General features: G+C 36.1%; 2 protein-coding genes across 2 annotated transcripts in view; one reads left to right on the top strand and one right to left on the bottom strand.

Moving 5' to 3' along the window:
- Positions 1-1,286, bottom strand: part of LOC107563934 (heat shock factor-binding protein 1-like protein 1) — a 4,363-nt gene extending 3,077 nt beyond the window's left edge. The window contains exons 1-2 of the mRNA XM_016248920.1: positions 1,210-1,286; positions 1,033-1,099 (exon numbers count right to left, since the gene is read on the bottom strand). Coding sequence (XP_016104406.1) covers positions 1,033-1,099; positions 1,210-1,212 — 70 coding nt within the window. The 5' untranslated portion in view covers positions 1,213-1,286. The remainder of the gene's footprint in view (positions 1-1,032; positions 1,100-1,209) is intronic.
- A 1,367-nt stretch (positions 1,287-2,653) lies between these two features.
- Positions 2,654-25,427, top strand: LOC107563924 (PQ-loop repeat-containing protein 1-like). Its single transcript, XM_016248911.1, has 5 exons — positions 2,654-3,230; positions 3,574-3,707; positions 5,349-5,399; positions 25,043-25,259; positions 25,370-25,427. Exons 1-5 carry the CDS (start codon positions 3,028-3,030, stop codon positions 25,425-25,427), a joined length of 663 nt encoding a protein of 220 aa, XP_016104397.1. The 5' UTR covers positions 2,654-3,027.

Below are 25,427 nucleotides of genomic sequence, written 5' to 3'. Positions count from 1 at the left end.
CTTTAAGTCTGTCTAAATATCCTAATATAGATATATATCCAGTAGAGTATCCTAATATCCTTTCCTTAGGAAGGTGTGCTAAATACTGATTAATGTAACATAAAAATACTATACATATTTATATATTTTGCTACTGTATTGTGCAGTGACACTTTCATAAACTTTTCTATATTCCTCTGATTATATAATGGTAAATATTACAATATCATAGCACAACAACAGAGCTCAGTAATAACGATAAGCCGAATACTCACAATAAAAATAATAGGGTCATATAGATCATAACACAGTCTCGGAGGTAAGAAGTGGATTATCCTTCACCTGAAATGTTTGTCTTTTCATCCTGAAATGCGAGGCAAATGTTGGATCACAATAATTAGGAACCACAGTTTCCACAAATCCCTTCATTTGATTGGGATGTTCTCTTTTATTCTGGAGGGCAAGGGCGGTGACTGTACCATCGAGCGTATTTTGCCGTATTAAACACGTATTTATACAGATTTCATCAGGCTCCGGAAATTCTTCAAGAAGAACACAAAGAATGCTCTTCTCAGCTGCCATAGTTGCAACTCTTGCGTCATCAGAACAGGGTGTTCAACGCACCACCGTTTCCGTTTAAAACACGTTTTGCACCGTTTTGTCGGCGCTGAACGCAGCCCTACTCAATATTGTCATGGAAACCATGATAGGCTACATTTTAAATGTCTTTACTGTTGCTTTTGATCAATTTTGCTGAATAAAAGTATACATTTCTAATAACATGTGCTGTGGTGACACCATGCTATAAGAGCAAGTGAGCAAATTTACAGTACTAAATGATTTTCATAGATTATTTACATGGTTCTACTTAAAACAACAGCATGGTACTTACTCAAAAGTGTGCTATTGTGGCATTGTATTGTGTCTGAAACATGGTATTACTATGGCAGCAATTCAAATACATTTTATGCTAGTGCTATGACAGTAAACAAACTTTAATCTAAACCTATCGTGCTGCTTCTATAAAACAAGATTATGCATCTGAAAATATATTTTTGGAGATGATTTGGTCAGATAAGTTTTGAAACCTGCTCTGAAGTTGCTGCATCGTCGTCTCCATCTGTTTGAAGAAAAGAAGTGAATTGAGCAGATTTGTCCAACTTTAAAACAATATCCGCAAATGCAATTATACAATCTATAAGAACTGTCAACATGAACATAATCACTTACCATTGCAGTCGGCTTTTGACTCGGATCCTGCCATGAGGGTTGTTTGAGTTGGTTTATGTTGGGTTAGTTCAGGGGTGTCAAACTCAATTCCTGGAGGGCCGGAGCCCTGCAGAGTTTAGATTCAACCCTAATTAAACACACCTGATACAACTAATCAAGTCCTTCAGGCTTATTTGAAAACTACATGGTATGAGTGTTGGAGCAGGGTTGAAACAAACTCTGCACGGCTCCGGCCCTCCAGGAATTGAGTTTGACACCCCTGGGTTAGTTGATCGTTTCAGCTCGAGGCTACCGACGTTATCTGGACTAAAACCGCACGAGTTTGAAAATAATAGACGCGTGAATTATGTAACATGGAGTCGGTATGGTAACTTCATTTGGATTACGACACAAATATTCCGTCACCAGTGTTGGGGAAAGTTACTTTTAAAAGTAATGCATTACAATATTGCGTTACTCCATAAAAAAGTAACTAATTACGGTACTTAGTTACTTTTTATGGAAAGTATTGCGTTACGTTACTTTTGCGTTACTTTTTAAATCTGGACGGGGCTTGCTTGTTTGTTTTTAAAATAAAAAAGTTATATTTTTGGCAAATATAAAAGCCTTTCACACCAAAAGTGAAATGAATAAGCCTCAGGCTGAAGGGAAAGTACATTTACGTCCGTACAGTAGAATGCAGAAGAAGACATTTCAACACACTTCAGCAATAAACAAAGACACACAAATGTTGTCTAGAGTAATTTGTGCTTATTAGTACGGTTGAACTGGATCATCGAAGGTCAGAAGCAAAGACATTGTTAATAGAATGGGATTAAATACATAAAGCATATTTGTGTTGTTTAACATTTCATTATTGCAGGTTTGCGTCATATTCTGAGTTGCATTATTTTTATTCATTTTGAGGAATGCTGAATCAGTTTTTTTGTGAGTGAGATGAATTAATGCATATTCATATTTATTTTAGATCTACTGTAACATCTGGTTTCTCTCAACATGGCGACAGGAGAGCTGCCAGTCAATACATTGGAAAGAAAAAGTAACTTGCGTTACTTATTTGAAAAAGTAACTCAGATGTTCTCTTGTAAATTAAAAAGTAATGCGTTACTTTACTAGTTACTTTAAAAAAGTAATCTGATTACGTAACTCACGTTACTTGTAATGCGTTACCCCCAACACTGTCCGTCACAAGTATAAGACAGTTTGAGATCAAGTCAGGTCATGTCTGAGTCTAATATGTGGTGGTAAATATAATCCTCACATCCAGAAATGCTGGGTTTAATCGAAAGAAAATAATTAGTTGTAGGCTATCTTCAGTTTCGTCTCAAACGCGCGTCAGGAAACTCGGCTGGCGATAGGACCGCGCGTCTCATGAATATGTAATGAGCCTGCTGTGACGTATGCAACACGGAAGTACTGTTATGAGCTTTAGCCAGCTGTAGCAGAGAGGATCACAGTGGCTTTAAAATGTTTTACAGCGCTCTGTTGATCTCTGCAAGACAGGAGATACACGTCGTCTAACGTGGACCCACGCTGAGGATCCGTTCCCATCGATTTAGCAAGTACTCCTTTGCTGGAAAGGGGAGTCACTTGAATGAATTAGATCTAATGAATCAGTGGATGTTGACTGGGACAATGAAAGTACATTTACTGCTGTTGTTTAGAATATGCATCCAGTAATCGGCAAGAAATTACATTTTAAAATGTGCACAAAATAGTAATTTATATAGTAATAGTAGTTTATGTGTATTTACATTAGTGGGCTAGTCATTGCATTCAGTTGGTTTTAATGATAAAGGACAGCTACATCACTCAAAGATGGATGAAGTGATTATGGATCAGATCATGTATGTTGCTCATCAAGCGGTGTCTTGGATCGCATCTGTTGCCATCATATTTGGAGGGGTTGTGCCATACATCCCTCAGTACAGGGACATCCGCAGGACCCAGAGTGCTGAGGGATTCTCCACATATGTGTGCCTGGTGCTGCTGGTTGCCAACATATTAAGAATACTGTTTAGGTGAGTTCTCATATCTCCACCATCATGTCTGGAGACACTACACCTGCTGCAAGACAGCTAAATGAAGGAACGATATAAACACATGGCACGCAATCCACTGATCTGGCATAATCCACTATAATGTGTGTTTCAGTGCTGTCAAATCAATTAATCGCATCCAAAATATAAGTTTTGCTTATATGTGCGTGTACTGTGTATATTTATCATGCATATATAAGTAAATTCACACACATACAGCATATATTTTGAAAATATTTACATGTATATATTTATATTCATATAATTTATATTATGTATAAATGTAACTTAAATATATACATGCATGTTTGAATTCTTTTTTCAGGTTTGGACGTTACTTTGAGACTCCGCTGCTTTGGCAGAGTATAATCATGATCATCACGATGTTAATCATGCTGAACCTGTGCACCAGCATCCGCATGGCCACCGAACTCAACACCAAACGCCGCTCCTTCACAGGTGACAAACTTTAGGACTCTTTACAGCCTCTTTGTCTAATTGAGTGTGTGTGTGTGTGGAGCTGCAGACGGAAGTTTATCAGCATTCTTTTATTCCCAGATTAAGGAATCAACTGGTTCTATAGTTTACAGACTATTGAAGTACAGTGCGTGATACAGTCACATGGTCAGGGTCTTTCTTTGAGCATGTCTCATGAGATTATCACACAAGAAGGGCCTCTGAAGTGGATGAACTTTGAACGGCTGGCTGCTTGGTGAACATCTCGGCTTTATTTATAGTTGGGGTGTGGTACAAAGTTAACAAAAGATGAGTTTGTTCTCTCAAACTGAGCCAGAGCACTGAACTTTGCATGTATTGTGTACAGTGTACTCATTTTTAAGAATAATATGTGATGCAGTATATAGTAAGTAATGCTTCAGTCTAGTGTTTCTAAGTATACATACTGCTGAATGAAGAATATGCTTATTTAGAAACACTCCCTGGACACATTTGTTAGAGCTAATAGTCTCTCACTCGTCTGTTTGCACAGGACGTCCTGTTTAATCAGGTTTTATCTATTAGTGTAAAGCCGTACCCAAGTGTGTCTTTATGGGTTGACTGTTGTCTTTAGATCATGTCACTGATGTTAAGACAACAGTTTGACAGCCGGAGCCGTTTTGATCACGACACAAACAGAGCTAGCTTCACATCATGCCACTTGCAAACTCTCCAGTGGCTTCTCGACAGATGGAGAATGTTCAGAATTACCAGATGAAGCAAGGAAACAACTGTAAAATGAATTGAAGCAAGATCCAAACCAACATTGAAATTCAAGTCTTAAGGTTCCTATGATCTCATGATCTTGCACATAAAAATGAATGACCGTCAGATATAACTTTTGACAGAACAGAAGTCTTTCATAGTTGCCAAGGCTGCATTTATTTGATTCAGTAAGCACAGTAATATTGTGAAATATTATTACAATTTAAAATAACTGTGCTCCGTTTGAATAAGTTTCAAAATGTAATTGATTCCTGTGATGCAAAGCTGAATTTTCAGCATCATTACTGCAGTCTTCAGTGTCACACGATCCAAGAAACATTATTATCACAGTTGAAAACAGTTTTGCTAAATATTTTTGCGCAAACCGTGATACACGGCCATTCAAAGGTCTGGGTTAAGTATGATTTTATAATAAAAATAACAGAATGATTTCTGAAGGATCACGTGTCCATGTAAAATGAAATTTTAAAATGTATTGAAATCGAAAACAGGCGTTTTTTTTTTAAAATCATATTTTACAATGTTACAGTGTTTACTGTATTTTTTTTAAGAAATAAAACTTGAAAAAACTCCAAACTTGTAGCGTATCTGGTTCATAGTTGAAAAAATTGGCATGAAAAAATTACAGAATGTTTTGCTTAAGAAAAATGAAACTAATTATCATGAAAATAATGTCACGTATCATAATGGTCCAACAAAAGTAGGTTTTTCCTTTTCTTTATGAAAAATAGTTCCTTTTCAGCTGATTTTGGGGTGAAATATGACCTGCACATGTTTTCACGAGTTTCATCCCTTCAGGGCTTTTTGTGTCCTCGTGAAGATGGAGCGATGCAATCTCCCTGTTCTTATTTTTTGTTTATTTGTCTTATTTGTCTGAAGCAACAGACAGTAAGGATGAAGAAATCAAAGTTCCTAAGAGGCTCTTTCTGGGTATGTACTGATGCTCCTTCACAGGTGACAAACTTTAGGACTCTTTACAGCCTCTTTGTCTAATTGAGTGTGTGTGTGTGGAGCTGCAGACGGAAGTTTATCAGCATTCTTTTATTCCCAGATTAAGGAATCAACTGGTTCTATAGTTTACAGACTATTGAATTACAGTGCGTGATACAGTCACATGGTCAGGGTCTTTCTTTGAGCGGATGCCAGATGTCAGGTGTTCGCAGCACATGTGCTGGAGTTGCTATTTAAGATGCGCTTGTGTCTCGTTGAGGTCCGGTGGTTGTCGGGCAGCTGCTGTGAATGCAGTCTCCTCTCACTGGAGCAAATGTGAAGGTCTTCAGTCCAGTTTTAGGATCAGTCATTTAACCTTGAACTCCCATACTTCAATAGAGTTTGACCAGAAAATGAAAGTACGCTGCTCCTTTCCGTACAAACTTAAAGCAGTTATGAGATTTGGGTGAACTATTCTTTTAGGGCTAATGTCTGTTTATCATGTTAAGTCAGTAAATTACTCTTTGAAATATGTGACCCTGGACCACAAAACCAGCCTTAAGTGTCAATTTTTCAAAATTGAGATTTATAGATCATCTGAAAGCTGAATAAATAAGCTCTCCATTGATGTATGGTTTGTTAGGACAATATTTGGCCGAGATACAACTATTTGAAAATCTGGAATCTGAGGGTGCAAAAAAAATCAAAATATTGAGAAAATCACCTTTAAAGTTGTCCAAATGAAGTTCTTAGCAATGCATATTACTAATCCAAAATTAAGTTTTGATATATTTACGGAAGGAAATTTACAAAATATCTTCATGGAACATGATCTTTACTTAATATCCTCATAATTTCTGGCATAAAAGAAAAATCTATAATTTTGACCCATACAATGTATTTTTGGCTATTGCTACAAATATACCCCAGCGACTTAAAGGGATAGTTCACCCAAAAATGAAAATTCTGTCATCATTTACTCACCCCCAAGTAGTTCCAAACCCGTATAAATTTCTTTGTTCTTCCGAACAGAAAGGGAGATATTTTGAAGAAAGTTTGTAACCAGGCTGTTTTGGGGCACCATTGACTTCCATAGTAGGAGAAAAAAATACTACGGAAGTCAATGGTGCCCCAGAACTGCTCTGTTTCCCACATTCTTCAGAATATCTCCCTTTGTGTTCTGCAGAACAAAGACATTCATACAGGTTTGAAACTATTTGAGGGTGAGTAAATGATGACAGAATTTTCATTTTTGGGTGAACTATCCCTTTAAGACTGGTTTTGTGCTCCAGGGTCACATATGACAATATAATTGTTCAAAATGAATATGGAAATCAAAGGATTTTGTTGGATTTTAAACCAGTTTAGACCAGTGGTTCTCATGCTTTTTGGCTATAGAATATTTTAGATTTTGTTTTATTTATTTATTGACAGAAACCTAAAATATTGATATATTAAGTTGATTGGTTTTTGAGATTCCAAAATGTATTCAGTAAAAACCATAGTTATTATGCGTTATGGATTTAAGTTTGATTTCTTGATTTTATGCAATTATCCGCATTTTAATCTAGATTAGATGTAGATTGTTTCAATATATCAATAGTAATTTATTAATTTAAATGCTTTTAAAGAGGTAGTTCACTCAAAAATGAAAATTCAGTCATTATTTACTCGCCCTGACGTGGTTTTAAATGCTGTATGAACTTTTTTTTTCTTCTTTTTGTGGGGTAATTTTGAAAAATGTCCTGTTCATGCTTGTCCATATAATGGTAGTGAGTAGCAACCAACATCCAGATTAAAAAAATAATAATGTTCCCATCCAACATGTGCCAAATATAAGTGTTCTGGTGGTATACGATAGGGTTTTTAGTAGCCAAAATGTTGTAGGTTTGAATCCTGCAAGGGGCGACCCCTTATCTCACCATTTGTTCAAGATACTGAACCTCGGGTTACTCCAAGAGGGATTGCAGATCAATACAGATCAAGTGTACTGCAGATCAATACGAAATCAATTACTGAATTAGACTGGACACGGTATGCCCTGAAATATACAGTGTATTCAGACCAAATGTGCATTTTATTCACATTCTGTGTTGCAGCCTTTATGCTAAAATGTTTTTTAGACCCTTTTTCACATCAGTCTATCTCTATACCACATAATGGCAAATCAAAAATCAGATTTGTAATAATGTTACATATTTCATGAAAAAGAAGGAAAATTAAATATATTCTGTTTTAATAAAAAAATTACATTAATCATTTAATGCAAAACATTTTTTTTAAATTATAAGAATTATTGTAAGCATTTTAGCATAAGACTTCAGCATATGTAACAATAAATGGTAGTAGTTAGAATACTTTCTGAATGCATGTATTAAGTATGTGTATGTAATACTTAGTGTGTTACAGTGCAGTTCACAAAGCTAGTATGTGTTTTATAACTAGCTTTACCAGTGTTTTTTTCAGTATTTGTATGCTATTATAGTATTTATAAAAATTTTGAATTATCATTTAATTTAATATTTTCAGCTTTCATTTTAACTTTAGTTTCAGTAATTTCATGTGCTTTTGTGTTGGGATTTTATATATATCTATAGAGAGAGAGATAGAGAGTATAATGTTTTTTTCTGTTTTAGTTTTAGTAATTTTAGTTCTCATTTTATTTCAGTTAGTTTGCCAAGGCAACATTTCCATTCAAGTTTAAGTGTTTGTCTAATTTATTTATTTTTATTTTCATCGTAGTATAAAAAAAATTTGTTTACAAAAACAATTTTGTTGCAATATTATTTGTGCCTAGTGAGTTTAAATCAGCGAGAGTACGGAGGCTATAGTACTTTTTTTTTTTTTTTTCGTCTAGCTGTAACTGGCAGCTGATGGAAAAGCAGATTTGTTGTTTTCTCTCTCTCTGTGTCACATGGCTGGCTGTATTGATCACGTATGCCCCGCGGCCCCTCACACACATCATTAGAAGTGTGTTCAGCACTCAGGCTGAGAGGTGTTTGCTAATTGCTGCTTTGCTCGCAAGCTCATTGATCCAGTGGAACTGAATAATGGAGGTGTGCTCCGATCCATCCAGAGGTCAAAGGGCAAGCAGGAATGGGCAGTTTGCTGGTTGAGGGCAGAACTGATATGATATCCGAGCACTTGATAAGTCAGAGTTTTTATCCAGTGCATTCAGATCTCAATTTATCTGTCCATATTTGTCATCCTGGTGATGTCCGTCGTTCAGACTTGAAGCAGGGGGCGGTTGTTCGCGACTGATTGGCTGTAATTCAGTCCGGGCTCTGGCAGAGATTTCTAAATATGTTTGATGTAGGGCAGACTGCTGGGGTCCTGGTGATTGTGCAGTAATGGACGTAAATGGGTGGCACTCCCACACACAGTCTTGCTCCGCTGCATTATCCCTACAGGACACCGCAACCGCTTCAATTAGCATCCAGTCACTGCTATCAGAGAACCGGATGTTTCAAATAAATGTGTTTTCCCTTAAAATTCCCAAAAAATGCTCGCTCTGCCTGACTGTACATGGACCAAAATTTGCTGACTGTCCATTTTTTCCAACAATCCACTGTAGTCTCTGCTGAAAGTAACATAAACGTTTATTATCCAGTTCTGTTTATCGGGATATGCAGCGAAATGGTAAAAACTAACAACATACATAATAAGAAGAACTGTGATTTTGATGACGTTTATGCAATAGACACTTAAGTACAAACTGCTTTCCTTTTAATAACATCAAATTAATTTTCTTTAAACTACAGTGCACAATTACGGCAAGTCATAATTGCATAACAATATATATATATTCATAAAAAGACAAAACTGAAATACCACATTTACATAAGTATTTAGACTCAATACTTAGTTGAAGCACTAGGCAGCAATTACAGCCTTGAGTCTTTTTGGGTTTGACGCAACAAGCTTTGCACACCTGGATTGGGGGATTTTCTGCTATTCTGTAGTCATTTGGTGGTAAGGCTAGGTAAATCTGGGTGTCATCTGCATAGCTGTGATGGATAATTTGTTTCTTTCTCATTATTTGACTTAGTGGGAGCATATACAGGCAGGCTAAACAATAGTGGTGCAAGAATTGAGCCTTGTGGGACTCCGCATGTCATGGACGTCCGCTTAGACTTGTGCTCTCCTATACTCACATAATAACCTCTCCCTTCTAAATATGACCTGAACCATTTGAGTACCATCCCAGAAAGCCCGACCCAGTTTTCCAGTCTCTCTAGAAGTATGTTATGATCAACAGTGTCAAACGCAGCACTGAGATCTAGTAGTACCATCACTGATATTTTGCCAGAATCAGAATTAAAGTGAATATCATTTATTTACTCTATAGAGCACTGTCTCCGTGCTGTGGTGCAGTCGGAAACCAGATTGAAAATTGTCCAGGTATACATTTGAGTTTAAGTAGTTGTTCAGCTGATTTAAAAACTACCTTTTCAATAATCTTGCCTATAAAAGGAAGATTTGATATTGGTCTATAGTTGCTCAATAAGGTATTATCAAGATTTCTCTTTTTCAGAAGGGGCTTAACAACTGCAGTTTTCAGGGAGTTTGGAAAAGTCCCAGAAAGAAGTGAGGCGTTCACCACTTCTAAGAGATCTGCTGCTCCAGAGATGTTCAATAGGGTTCAAGACAGGGATACAATCCTGTCTCTGAGCTCTGCAGGCAGTTCCTCTGAACCCATGGCTTGGTTTTCACTCTGATATGCATCATCAGCTGCGAGGCCTTTTATAGAGAGGTGTGTGCCTTTTCAAATCATGTCCTATCAATTTAATTTACCACAGGTGGACTCCAATCAAGGTGAACAAACATCTCAGCAATGATCAAGACAAATGGGAGGCACCTGAGCTAAATTTTCAGTGTTGTTGCAAAAAAATTCTTTTTTTCCACATCAATCTACACTCCATACACCATATTGGTAAAGCAAAACACTTCACATGATTACATTGCATAAGTATTCATACCCTTATCTGGGACATTTGGCAATTTAGCTCCGGAGCATTCATATTGCTTATAGATGTTACTACACTTCAAGTGAAGTTAACCTGTGGCAAATTCAATTGAATGGGTATGATTTGGAAAGGCACAGTGAGCGTGATTTCACCAAGTACAACATGTTCCTGGATCAACATCCTTGTTGATCCTGGAACAACATTCCAATCAACCAATCAGAATTGAGGGATAACTTTTCTGGAAATATCTGTTTTAGGCTTACAATCAGGGTTAGGTGCTTCTACACCCTTGTTAATCAGCTATCATTTCCCACTGATTTTAGGAATAAATTATGGGTAGGGTTAGGTTTAGGGGTAGGGATTGGGTTAAGTCTATATTTTCGGACAATAATGTTGATCCAGGATCATCAAAAGATGTTGAAGACGCATGAAAACACACTTAGAATTTGCAAAAAAGCACCTAAAAGACCATCAGACTGTGAGAAACAAGATTCTCTGGTCTGATGAACCTTAGTTCCAAGCATCATGTTTGAAGGAAACCAGCTCTGCTCATCACCTGCAGAGCACCATCCCAAAAGTAAAGTGTGCTGGTAGCAGCCTCATGCTGTGGGGCTGTTTTTCAGCGGCAGGGATGGAGGGACTCATCGGAGTAGAAGACAAGCTCAATGCACCAAAATATTGAGATAGCCTTAATGAAAACCTAGTCCAGAATTGGTTCCTATAATAAAGTGTTACCATATAATTTAATGTTATTATGATAGTAATTACATGTAACAAGGGCACTGTAAAATAAAGTTTTACCATATTAATATAATGAAATATTAATATAAAATGTTGTACATTAACAATGCCTGGTTATTAAATGTCAAATGTTTAATAATAGTTATTATTGTTGTTGTTGCTGGTAACAATAATGCTGACAAAATCTGATAAAAACAAATATTCACAACTCAAAGAATGAAGTCATAAATGCAGATCAGAATATTTTCATGCCTAACATATGGTAAAAAATAGACTTCTTACCATATTTTAACTAATATTGTACACTCATCAAATAAATCGTGAAAGCTATTCGAGGTATTATTAATGCTGTCAAATTATCAAAACATCTTCACAGCGCAAAGCATGAGAAAATTGCTGTATTGATCTGCAAACGCTGTCACATCAAGACAAAGTGCTTGTTTCCTGATTTGGCGTGTGAATTCAGTCCGGCGTTTACAGGCCGATAGCATCTTAGCTGTTCACTACAGTCAGTCCACAGCTCTGCAGATTGAGCGGCAGTCCGTACTGGACAGAGCTGCGACTGAACAGATTGTGTGGATCTGGATGAGGACCAGCCTCAGGCCCTTCAGAACCCAACTGGCACGTCTTTCTATTTCACTTAGCTGTAATTAGAGTAAGGGACTGACGGATATCTCTTGGTATGTGGGCTGAAGCTCTGCTGAAAGAAGGAACGGGCAACAAATAGTGCCACTCTGTTTCACGTCAATCATTCCCGGCGCCTGGCCTGAACGCCGTCTATTTATAAACGGACAGAGTGAAACAGAACAAAAAGAGGGACAGACCCTGAGGAAAATAGAGCTTTTAGAGGAAAAGAGGTTATTTGTTCTGTTTGGAAATAGTTTGTGTTTGTGCTTATATGAATATTCCTGTGCCATCATTTCTGTAAGGGTGATTGGTGAACAATATACAGTATTGTGTAAAAGTTTGGGTCTCTTATTCTCACCAGGCTGCATTTATTTGATTAAAAATACAGTAAAAAAAAACAGTAATATTGTGAAGAATTATTATAATTTAAAATAACTGTTTTCTGTTTTAATATATTGTCAAATGTAATTTATTTCTGTGATGCAAAGCTGAATTTTCAGCATCATTACTCCAGTCAGTGTCACATGATCTTCTGAAATCAGTCTACACTGTAAAAAAAACAAAACATTTAGAGTAAAAAATGAATATCTATTACTTTTGCTTCAATAAACTTTTAAATTGCTGCTTATTAATAGTAAGGAAGTTGTTGAGTTTAGGTATTGGGTAAAGTTAAGGGATCTAAAATTTGGTCATGTAGAATAAGGCATTGTGCTTTATAAGTACTAATAAACAACCAATATGCTAGTAATATGCATGTGATTACATTTTCTCAGGATTTTTGGATCAAAAATCTACTCGAAATAGAAATCTTTTATAACATTATAAATGGCTTTACTGTCACTTTTGATTATTTTCATGCATACTTGCTAAATAAAAGTATTACTTTTTAAAAAGCCCAAACCTAGAGTTAGACATTTGAACAAGTATTAAAATTTCACAATGTTTGTGCTGTCAAGATGAATAATATGTGACCCTGGACCACAAAACCAGTCATAAGAGTCAATTTTTCGAAATTGAGATTTATAGATCATCTGAAAGCTGAATAAATAAGCTTTTCATTGATGTATGGTTTGATTGGACAATATTTGGCCGAGATACAACTATTTGAAAATCTGGAATCTGAGGGTGCAAAAAAATCTAAATATTGAGAAAATCGCCTTTAAAGTTGTCCAAATTAAGTTCTTTGCAATGCATATCACTAATCAAAGATTAAGTTTTAATATATTTACAGTAGGAAAATTACAAAATATCTTCATGGAACATGATTTTTACTTAATCTCCTAATGATTTTTGGCATAAAAGAAAAATCTATTATTTTGACCCATACAATGTATTTTTGGCAATTGCTACAAATATACCCCAGCGACTTAAGACTGGTTTTGTGCCCCAGGGTCACATATATCAAATTGCATGACTTCTTGGGAAGATGTGTGCCATTACCATATATTCAATAACCTGCTCAAAATATCTGCAGAAAATGAGCAAATCTCACAGACTTACATTTGAAGGTGCAACCTGAGCTGTATATAGAGACCAGAATATCATAGAGACTTGTATGTGACTTGTTCTTATAAGCAGCCTCTGATAGCAGCATGGCAAAAGCACTCAAAACACCTCAGCAGCCAAACTGCAGCATCCTAACATCTGTATAGCAATGTCCCGGACAACACCCAGTCATTTAGCTTAATTTTGCTTGTAAAAAGTGTCTAAGGTATGGCTGTTTAGTTGCACTAAAGCTTTGTATATTTGGCCAGCTTGCCCAAGAATACACTGAAATCAGTGGCAGGAATGTTACAGTATATTTCCAGCGCTCTGCTCTGTTTGTGGTGTAGTATCTGTGTTTTGCAGTTAGGACTGTGGGTGTGAGCTGAAAAAGAGAACGAGCTTGGTGGGGTTGCTGTTTAAAAGCCGTGGCAGTCTGTTCCCACACACTGCCCCGCTGGCAGCAGCGATACGCACATGCACAGCAGGGTAAAGCAGTGCCACGACGCTCAATACACACCATACAGTGTGACACACGCACAACTGCTGCTTTGATCCGGCCCTTTCCACACGCACAGCCTCCAGCGCTACACAACCCTTTACCTGAGCCCTCTGCACAAACACACACACACACACACAGTACTGCATCTGTGTGTGCGTGCGTGCACATCGCTTTCAGTGCATTCAGAGATTCTTATTATTTGCAGCATTACACCTACAACAGGCAAAAAAAAAAGCGCACACTCTTTTTTTTGTTTTTTCTTGATCTTTTTTTTAATGCATTAAAATGCAATTCATGCATCCATTGACTTAAACACAATCCTTCTACGAAGAAGAAAGAAGAAGCGGAGTGTCATGACTGTGTGTCAAGGTCAATAAATCTCTTAAAATATGAGATAATTTGACCTTTTTATGACAAGGCAAAGGTTATGTTGTAAAATGTCAGTGTGAAATAGTAATTTGTGACGTAAAAATGAAAAGCTCATATTGGTTCAGGTAATGTTACTAAAATGTCATGCATTTCAACTCCCCCCAAATGTAGCATTTATGAAATATGATTATGCATGATTGTAATACTTGATGAATACATGATATAGTTTGAAAACAAAACAAAACTGATGATAAGGGCAAAGCATGATTACTTCATATTGTAAAAAGTGATGTTGTTGGGTTGTAAAATGTCATGTGGTTCAACTCCTCAAAAACGTAGTCATATTTATAAAATAAGAAAATGATATTTGTAAAAAATTCTGAAATTAGTTCAGGCTAAATTAGTTAAAATTATAAAATGTCATTTTGTTCAGATGTAAAATGTCATGTGGTTTGACTCCTCAAATATACATGAAATACATGATAATACATGATATTTGTAAAAAAAAAAAAAAATGTCATGTGGATCAACTTCTCAAAAATGTAAAGATATTTATTAAAATTAAAAATTCAAGATATTAGTAAAAAAAAATCATTCAGATTTGTTTGTTTGTAAAATGTCTCCCCTTGACTCCCCAAAAACTTGATATTTATGAAATAGTAATACATGATGTGTGAACTGATATTACTGCTGATATTGCTGTTATTACTTCAGGCAAAGTTGGTTCATAGTATAAAATGTGATGTCTGCTTGTAAAATATCATGTTGTTTGACTCCGTAATGTAATGATGTTTATAAAATAAAAAAATCATCTCATTTGTAAAAAAAAAATAATAATAATAAATCTGAAATTAGTTCAGGCAAATGTTATGCATTTCATTTGTAAAACCTCATGTGGTTCGACTTCTCAAAACCTTAACAATATTTATAAAAGAGTAATGATGTTTGTAAAAAGCAAATCAATTTATAAATAAAATTCTTATAAATGTTCTATTAAAGTTAGTTCAAGTCATAAATTGTCATGTTGTTAGGTGGTAAAATGGCAAGGCAAGCTTATTTATACTGCACATTTCATACACAATGGTAATTCAAAGTGCTTTTCATAAAAAGGAATTCAAATAATAATTCAAATATACACAACAATAAAAGCAAAAAATTGTTTTAATGATTTAAAAAATGTTGTTTGGTGGTAAAATGTCCTGCGGTTCAACTCCCAAAAATGTATGAAAGTTATTTATGAGACAATAATTCTAAATATTTGTAAAAAAAAAAATACAAATATACAAATACTTTTTACGTCATGCCAATTTGCAGTCAAATACATTTCTATTACCCTTCCTAAATTGTTTAGCAGAGCTTGTGGCCTCAACGTGAAATCAGAATAGAGTTTTAGGGTGCTTTCACACCTGTAGATTGATTGCTTTTTTCTGAAACGGGGATTTAAAATTATTACAATGTTGCTTTTTATTTTTGGTGCGGTTTGCTTTCACACGGCAAAGTTTCTAAACGGACCAAAATTGTTAATACAAGTAACGTGCGAGTAAACTGTACTCTGATTGGTCAAAGTTCCACGGTTTATTTTCAGGTATTTCACTTAGCTCGCAGTCACGGCTGTCATCCGTCAGGATGGAACGACAACAGCTTCGCCGGACCAGTTGAGTCCTCTGCTAGGGTTGTGACAGTGAGGAAATTTTCCCACCGGTTAATCGACGTGTGACAACACCGGTAATACCGGTATCACCACGGGGGCGTTCCCTCTTTTCCTCACTTTCCTTCGCTTTTAAATAGCTTGTAAAAGCTGCGTGCGCATTTTACTTTCACTTTCAAATAGCGCAATTCGGCGTAAAGCAATTGTTCGTTTTTAGTTCGTTTGAATTTCCCCTCTTTTCCTCGCTTTCCTTCGCTTTTAAATAGCTTAAAAGCACCTTGCACATTTAGAGGCAGTTCGGCGTCAATTGCTTGAATGCAACAACAAAATACAACGTCAAACTCACTTTAGCCTATATATAAAACATAGAACTTTTATTAACAAAACAAATAAAAAAAATACACCATGATATAGGGCAGGCTATGCCTAATATAAAATAACAAATTACTTGCATAAAGTTTAAATAGCCTATTTCCAGTTTTGTATACCTAAGTAAACATGTAATATATATCACAAAATAAATAAGAAACGTAAAAAGTTTATTAGCAAAACGAGTAAGAAAACTTGGAGGCGCTGCATACACCTTGATGTAAAAATAAATGACACCAAGTTCAAATAAAGTAAAAATCAGCGAACAATGTGGAATCAATTAAATAAGAAACAAATGTTTAAAAAAAAACTTCCAAAATCACCTTAGATAAACGGCAAAAGTCAACAGGCTTTTCAAAATCCAAAATATTGCCAAACAGGCGCTTTTGCATCTCGTTTCGTAACTAAATCATCCGCGATCGTCTTGTCTGTCTTGCCTCACTCTTCTTGTCCGTCAGCTCGACTCACTCTCCTCACTGGAGAAATGAAATCTGATCTGTGATGCGACGTTCGGCATGCTGCATTGAGCAGCTGCGTTCAGTTTTTAATTGTAGTGTCTGTTCTTTTACTGAACTAAATGATTTTTATTACTATAAAAAAATCTAAACGACGGTGGGGGTCGGTGCCGCGGTGGGCAAGTGACGTAACCGGTGTTGCGGCTTAACCACCGTCGTGGCGTATCACTGTCAGCACTGTCTATCGCGGCAAGCCTATCCTCTGCACAATGTGATTTTGCTGCAGCCTGGAACTGAACTGCTGGTTTTGTCTGGTCAGAGGAGAACTGGCCCCCCGACTGAGCCTGGTTTCTCCCAAGGTTTTTTTCTCCATTCTGTGACCGATGGTGTTTTGGTTCCTTGCCGCTGTCGCCTCTGGCTTGCTTAGTTGGGGACACTTAATTTCCAGCGATATCGTTGACATGATTGCAAAGATACTATTTAAACTGAGCTGAGCTGGATGATGACATCACTGAATTCAATGATGAACTGCCTTTAACTGAAAATTGAGTGTTTACTATTGTCACTTTGCATTATTGACACACTATTTTCCTAATTAATGCTGTACAGTTGCTTTGACACAATCTGTATTGTTAAAAGTGCTATATAAATAAAGGTGACTTGACTTGACTTATTGTTGGGTTTTTGTAGCTGTCGTTATATTAATTTATTAATTCATCATTTTGAGCAGGAGTCCGGGATTCGTCGGGAAAACATTGTTAAAATGCACCTACTATGAAGAGCAGCAATACGGCATTATAAAATGATAAGGTGCGCTTTGATTTTTGAGTGGCGAAGACGTGCTCACCCACAGACATTCACAGGTTCATTTTGAAGTATTAGCAAAACGACAAAGCTAGTGCTTTTCACGGAACGGATCCGAGCGCGATTGCCGTGTTTACATATGCCCAAACGAACCGAGCTAAGGGGGGAAACGCACCAGGTTCGGATCTACGGCAAAACAATCGGTCCGAGATCGCCTGAACGAGGTGGTCTCGCCTCGATTGAAAACGAACTCTGAAGCGGTTCGGTTGTAGTGAGAAAGCAATCCGATCCAATGGACCAACGAACCAGGCTATATTACAATTTATAATGGGTAATTACGTAAGTTCCGTGAAAAGCATTAGCTTTGTTGTTTTGCTAATACTTCAAAATGAACCTGTGAATGTGTGAGCATGTCTTCGCCATTCAAAATCAAAACGCACTTTTTCATTTTATAATGGCGTCTTATTGTTCTTCTTCCTAGTAAGTGCATTTTAAAAATGTTTTCCCGATGAATTCTGGACTCAAAATGATAAATTAATATAACCACAGCTACAAAAAACAACAACAATAAGCCCGCGAAGCTGTTGTCGTTCCACCCTGACGGATGACAGCCGTGACAGCAATCTAAGTGGAATCCCAGAAAATAAACCGTGGAACTTTGACCAATGAGAGAACAGTTTACTCGCGCGTGACTTGTATTAGCAAATTTGGTCCGTTTAGAAACTTTGCGGTGTGAAAGCAAAGCAATCGATCTACAGGTGTGAAAGCACCCTTAATCACACCTCTTTGATCCAGTTAGTTCCCAATGGATACAATCAAGTTTCTATTCAATATCAGCATTCCATGTTGAATATCCCTCAGTGTTTCTCTTGAAAGTCCGTCACGTCACAATAGTTGTATGAGTCGAGCGCTGGCGTCTCGGAGCGTCTGCCGTGTGTTGCTGTCTCATGGCCGTCCCGTTGCGTCTCAGCCCCGCTGTAGGTGTTGCTGGTTATCAGTGAGTTCCAGACGATCCAGTTCCCTTCAGTGATGCCTGCCTCATGGAAAGCTATTTACAGGCCCATAATTCCTTACATACACAAGTGCTGTATAGTCAGCGATGGGGCGAGAGACAGTGATGCTCTCTTTATATTAAGGCATGGGACTGGAGAAGGTGCAGCATGACAGACGTGATACAGACACAGAGCACTTGGCACAATTTGAAGGAAGTCTATAAATATCCTGCCAAAGGCTTCCCTTTGAAAAGACGAGCAGCTTCCTGTGAAAGGACCGTGTGAAATGGTCAGCATGAGACTGTGTGTGGTTTCTTTCAGCAGGTTTTCCTCCAGGGTGTGAATGCTCCTTACTGAGACGACATGTATAGGACATCAATAAATAATGACGTTGATGCAAAGCATTGCAAAGACTGTAGCACCTGAGGAAGTGTGAAGTTTTTACATCATGCATAACTGAAATGAGAGAACTTAGTCAACATGACGTTCAAACTGACCCCATTAGTTCTCTAAATAAACTGTCCTGATCTTATTGTGCACAATGTATCAGTTCACGTTATTCCGAAGACAAATAAAGTAATGACTTGAAGACATAGAAACCTCTTTCTTTTTTTTTTAATGATGTCACCTATACTTTGCAAAAAAAATTAATAATGCAAACCTAAAAACCAAGCTAATTAAACATTTTAATTGAATTATTAATTGATTTAAAATGTAAGAAATTGTTTCATTTATAATTATTATTTTGTAAATGTAATTAAATTATAAATTAAATAATGACATTATTAAATGTAACATTTAAAGAAGTTGCGATTGTCTTTTCTTCTCTGCTGTGACGTCTATCCGACTGAAACGGCATCTGAAATGAGAGGGCGGGACTTGATTTTGTCCTTCGGGAATTGATTGGAAGGTGGGGCGTTGCAAACAGAATGGAGGCAGATCTGAATGCCAGTTTGCAGTTAGTTGTGGGGGATTTCTCTCCACTGGATTCACAGCCGACACCCAAGCATGAATAAATGTTTTATTTATTAAGGATGATGACGACGAGGACGATCAATGGCACAAAACATGCCTAAACAGCGCGCGCAAGAGAGAAGAGAGAGAGAGAGAGAGACAGACTGCCTGAATGACTGAGTGTGTCCTCCATCAGGTTAAGTCATATTCATGAAAAAAAACAATAATTAGTTTGTGATGTCCTAAGAGTAATGTTGTCATAATATCCTAATATCTTTTCAATGTTTAGGGGTAACGTACTCCCTCATGACTGGTGTCAGTGCTATAAAGTGAAGCATCAGCTTCAGTTTTCCCCCCTGTCGTTTATCCCAGCGTTTACCCCTCACGTCACTAGCTCCGCCCTTGCGCCATAGCTCGTGACCGAAAGAGAAGATGAGTCGTTTTGAGGGGGAGGGGAGGCTAACGTTTTTGATTGAAGATTACGAGGGCACATGAATTTTAAAAAAATAATGAAGTGTACGGATAAATTATTTATAATAAACACTACAGTATTCCATTAAAAAATAAGAATTTTCAGTTTTGATTTCATTGTGACTTTAATAATTTAATTTAGTTTGTTTAATTTATAATTATTCATTTTAAATTTAATTTCATTATTAAATGTAATTACTAAAAAAAATTAATTGAATTTAATTGTATTTATAATTATTTGTTTTCAAATTTAATTCAATTAATAAATTAAATTATTATATTTAAAATGTAATCATTTCATTTAATTTTCTTTATAATATTTACTTTAAGTTTAATTTCATTCATAATTATTCGTTTTTAAATTAATTCAATATTTAATCATTTAAATTTTATTTAAAATAAAATAACATTGTAATAATATTTTATTAAATTAAAATGTAATTAACCCTTTTACTGTCACCCCCCATTTTTTAAAATAGGCATGAAAGTGCACTATCCAAACTTAAATTGTTGTAATTTATGAACACTTTGGAATACAGACCTAAGGTTGGTCTCTTTTTAAAGAAGACAATCAGCAGATTATGGCAAAAGTGGAATAAAAAAAATAAATAAAGTATCAAAAAGTTATAGAAGTTTACATTTATTGTAAAGAAAATACACTGTACTCATTTTATTTTATGTATAATAAATATTTTACACAACAGGTTTTACTCTAAAATTGGTATAAAATTGAAGCCTTCTGTCTAAATAAGTTATGTTCCAAATTTGAAGTTGATATGAAAAAAATGGAGGTTTCTGTGAGATGTTATTTAGGGCGTTATACCACAAACAGCCACCGGGTGCCATCCAAACTCCATTGAATTTTTTTAATGCATTTTTCTGTCACATATGTTGAAATTTCTCTGTAAATATTGCTTCTATCACAAAATAACCACCAAATATGGAATCCTGAGACTTAGACCTTTCCAGTTATATGTTTTTTTGTCAAGATTATAAAAAGTTTTGATTGTAAAAGACAACCCGCTAATGTTTAAAAACATTTTAAAGTACCATTTCCATGGTAAAGCAATATTCGATTTTAAAATGGTTTTCATAGGATGAATCTTGGGCTTCTTAGCTTTCAAACGATATATAATTTATGATGATTACTAAAACATTTGATAGAGAAAAAGGACAACAACAAAAAAGAGCGCCAAGCGTCCCACAGGTTGGGACGCTTGGCATTAAATAATTTTTTTTTAATAAATATAAATTATTTTATTTATTTATTTTACAAAAGCCACTATTGCACCTTTCAACCCAACCCTGTCTTCCACTGTTCAACACACAGCTTTGGCCTTAAACTGGCACCATTACTTAAGACAGGATTTGACTACATAGCTGTTCATACAAAGCAGTATTTTTCGCTTCAGTCTACTGGTGAATTCCTCATAGTTCTGAAAGGAAGTGCTGATTCAGAAGAAGGTACTTTAAAGTCAAAGAAGCGTTGGATGGACAGTTATGTTGACACTATAGTTACTGATAACTTAGTTCATCTACTATATCTGAAACACTGACTAAAGTCCTGACCAGTCTTCCAGTGAAAATATCACAGAAGTCACGCTCTTGGGATCTCTGTTTTCTGTTGGAAAATGTCTTCTGCTCTTTCATAATCTTTCTGTCAAGCTAGAAGATGTTGTCTCACACAGACTCCCTGTCCTCTCTGTCACGCCGCAGACAAAAGCACAGGAATTGATCTGATTGTAAAATGTCATCTGAAATGCCACTGTCGTTAATTATCAATACTTCAATAAATCCGTTTGAAATGTCATAAACTGGCCCTGGTTCTCCTCCGACGGTGCGTCTGCCAGCCTCAAATCAACGGCTCTCGTGTTGTTAGACTGATTTCTCCAGTGTGATAACATTTTACTGCTCAGATAACAGCTGCTTTAATCGCAGTTTCATCTCAAACCGTTACAGGTCAATCTCATGAAACCCGTCAAGAAAGAATTCAAGTGTTCGAAAATGAAGACCATTGGGAGTTTTTGACACAATTTTCATGACAATTAAGCACAACATTTTTTTAACTCTTTACAATAAGGTTCCATTTGTTAACAAACTTCAGCTAACATTAAGCAATACATTTGCTACCGTATTTATTAATCTTAGTTCAAAATAGAACTGTTCGTTGTTAAGGCCTGTTCACACCAGCGGACGATAACTATTAAGATAACGATAAAGATATAGTTCTAAAATCGTTCTCAATATTAAAGAATAGCAGAGTCCACACCACAACTACAACGATAAAGGCACAGAGAAACGATATAGTTGGAATCACTTTCAGAACGATTTTTTTCCAGCTGATGAACGATACAAACATTGACAGCCAATCAGAATCAATCCTAGTAACGAGCTCGAGATTTGAAAGCGGCAGACGCTTCGAAATTCACTACGATTAATAAATGCTTTAGAAGTAATTTTAATTGTTAGTTTATGTTAACTAATATAGTTAACTAATGTTAACAAATGGAAACTTTATTGTAAAGTGTTACAGAATAAATATTTATTCAGTATTTGTTGTATATCCTTTTATACAACATACTATGTGTTTATTATATTGATTACAATAACTGGGTAATAACTATTTATTAATCCTGAACTTTGACTTTAACTTTGGCTTCAAGATGACACTTACTGGACTGAAGCTACTTAGGTTTACTTGATTATCCAGACATTATTTTTATAAAAATCATGATAAATCATGTTGTATTGCATCGCATTATATGTTTTGTCTATCTAGTTTAAAAAAAAATTTTTTTTAAATGCAATGTAATTACATTTATTTAATTACATTTTTACTTAATAAAATGTTATTAAAATGCTGTTTTATTTATTTAAAACCAAATAAAACAATTATTTTGAATTAAATTAAACTTATAAACTATATAAAAGAAGTTCAATTACATTTTAAATGTAATCATTTAATTATTTTGTTTAATTTAATGACTAATAATTATGAATTCAATTAAATTATTAAAATAAATTCATAACTAAGCCCTTAAATATCATTTTACTAAGACATTATTGGGAGATATTGAGTGACAACTGATATTTATATCCATTTTATGTTATGAAGATCTCATAGATTTTTTATATACAAACTATCAGAATTTTATCTTACTTTTTGGCCATGTAAATATCAGTAACTGCACAAAATTGCATGTTTTTGCTCAATTTGTCTAAAGGCTTGATTAAACTATTCCATCTTTTTTCTGACTAATATTTCATTTGTCAGTTTTTTTTTATTTTTTTATTTTGGCATTTTTATTTTGATAGGACAGTATAGCAGTGACCGGAAGCGAAGTAGGAGAGAGGGGGGCGGGATCGGGAAAGGTCCACGAGCCAGGACTCGAACTTGGGAAGCCCGGAGCGCAACGGCTCTGTGTCGGCGCACTACCCACTAGGCTAATGGCGCCGACTATTTGTCAGATTTTACAGTGTTTATGATGCAGTCACGTTTACTTTTGCATGACAAAATTGTGCGGCGTGAAAAATAGTCTTCTCAATGGACTTCTGGTTGCAAAGAGGTTTCCCATTGACTTCTAGTTTATTGAATTTCGGCACAAGAGTTTGTCATGTTGATCAATAGGAAGCAGCTTATTTTGGCAGCGTTCTCTTTGTGGGCAGTGCTATATACATCGCCATATATACATTTGTTCAAACTTTGTTCAAAAAGGACTTTAGCAAACAGTGCAAGTAATGGAGCAAACAAAGATTGCAGTTACTGAGGCAGAGTTTTGGATGTAAAACGCTCTACCCAAACAAACAGATTACCCAAACACACTTGTATCTAAGCTGTGCCGCCCCCTCTTGATTGGGTTTTGTGAGGATAGCTGGCATCCGAAGAGATTCACGCACCAAGCAATGAATTGCTGGAATCGTGTTTTCCTAATCCAGCCCTACATTTATTCACTGAATGTGTGTTTTTCCCGCTCCAGTCCATCTAGACCCGTCATAGCAGTGCTTTGGACTCTGTTCTTTCTCTTTCAGCTTTGTCCCACAGGTCCTCATGCTTCGGTTTTGGCCTCCGCTTGTACTTTGTTGCTTCGACATTTCCAGTGCCGCTTTATGAGAGTAACCGTTGTTGAAGCTCCCAGCGTGCTTTGATTAGATATGCTCTTCTCGTCCACCGACGGATGGGTGGAGAGCTGACTTACAGGCTTATGAGTTCTCCGAGTTCAGCCTCCATCGACACGAGGCCAAAATAATTGGCGAAAGTGGATTATTTTAGGTCAGAATCCAGTCAGACTCATCCCTGCTGAAAGGCTTGTGTGCTGGGAACTGGATGATCGTGAAAAAGGACTTATTCGAGGGGGTCTTACAGTCTTAGAACTGGTTTTACTCTAGGACCCAGATTTCACTCCGGATGTGTGGTCACCCAACACAGTACCGAAACTGCAGATCGTACCAAATTAAATTTTGACGGTTTCATGCTCTCGGCAGCCAATAATTCATTGCACAAAACCCATTGCGGTCAGGAAAAACCATGTGTACTGCACGTCTCTTAGCTTGTGTGGTTTTGTCAATTGTTCAGTTTCCACAAAAATATGAAGCAGCACAACTGTTTTTAAAAATGATAATAAATGAGAAATGTTTCTTTAGCAGCAATCATCATATTAGAATGATTTCTGACGGATCATGTGACACTGAAGACTGGAGTAATGATGCTGAAAATTCAGCTTTGCCTCATAGGAATAAATTACATTTTAAAGTATATTGTAAACAGTTATTTTAAATTGTAATAATATTTCACGATATTTCTGTTTTTACTGTATTTTTGATCATATAAATTTTTTATTTGTTTGCATTTAGCATAGTTTTTTTCCCTGCTGGCTGATCCTGTCAGAGCATGGCTGCAAACCATTGTCTTAAGAGGGTCTGTGGTCTGAACTTGATGATCTGACATTGATTTAACTCTTCATCCCTACTAATACATTCCTTTGAATAATTCATGCATACTGTATATGTCCAATGTTTCAGTGTTCTTTTAAATATATTGTTGAAAGGAAGAACTTGATAAAGACTGGCAGTCAAAATGATCAAAATTGAATATGTAAATATAATATATATATATATATCAAATGTTTAAATAAAAAATTAGTCTATTTTGAGAATACTGCCTTTCAGATGTTCTCCTAAAAGTCTTTTGGACTCCTTTCAACCAATATAAGCTGTAGTACTTTTTTATTTTTAATGTGTACTCTCTTTCTTTCTGAATTCTAGACTTTGATTGGAACTACTTCTGGTCTTGGAGTCATTTTGTGGATTACCTGCAGTGTGTGCTAGTGTTCACGGTGCTGGCCGTCTATGTGACGTATCTGCTACTGGACTCAGTTCTGTTCGTAGAGAGCCTGGGTTTTCTGGCCGTATTCACAGAGGCCATGCTGGGAACTCCACAGCTCTACTGCAACTACCAGAACAAATCTACTGAAGGCATGAGGTTTGTACTGCTAATGTTTTTGCTCTAAAAAGAAGGGTTCATCAAACGTTCTTCAATGGTGTTAATATTTTAACCTAGAAGTTTATTTCCCTGAAGACTACTTTTTGAAGACAACTCGTCATCAAGGCTTTCGCCGCCAATTTTGAGCAACTGCAGCGCCTGACCTAG

Source organism: Sinocyclocheilus grahami, unplaced genomic scaffold, assembly GCF_001515645.1.
Source record: "Sinocyclocheilus grahami isolate Dianchi unplaced genomic scaffold, SAMN03320097.WGS_v1.1 scaffold898.1, whole genome shotgun sequence".
Lineage (NCBI taxonomy): Eukaryota > Metazoa > Chordata > Actinopteri > Cypriniformes > Cyprinidae > Sinocyclocheilus > Sinocyclocheilus grahami.
This window is presented reverse-complemented; position numbering and strand designations above follow the sequence as displayed.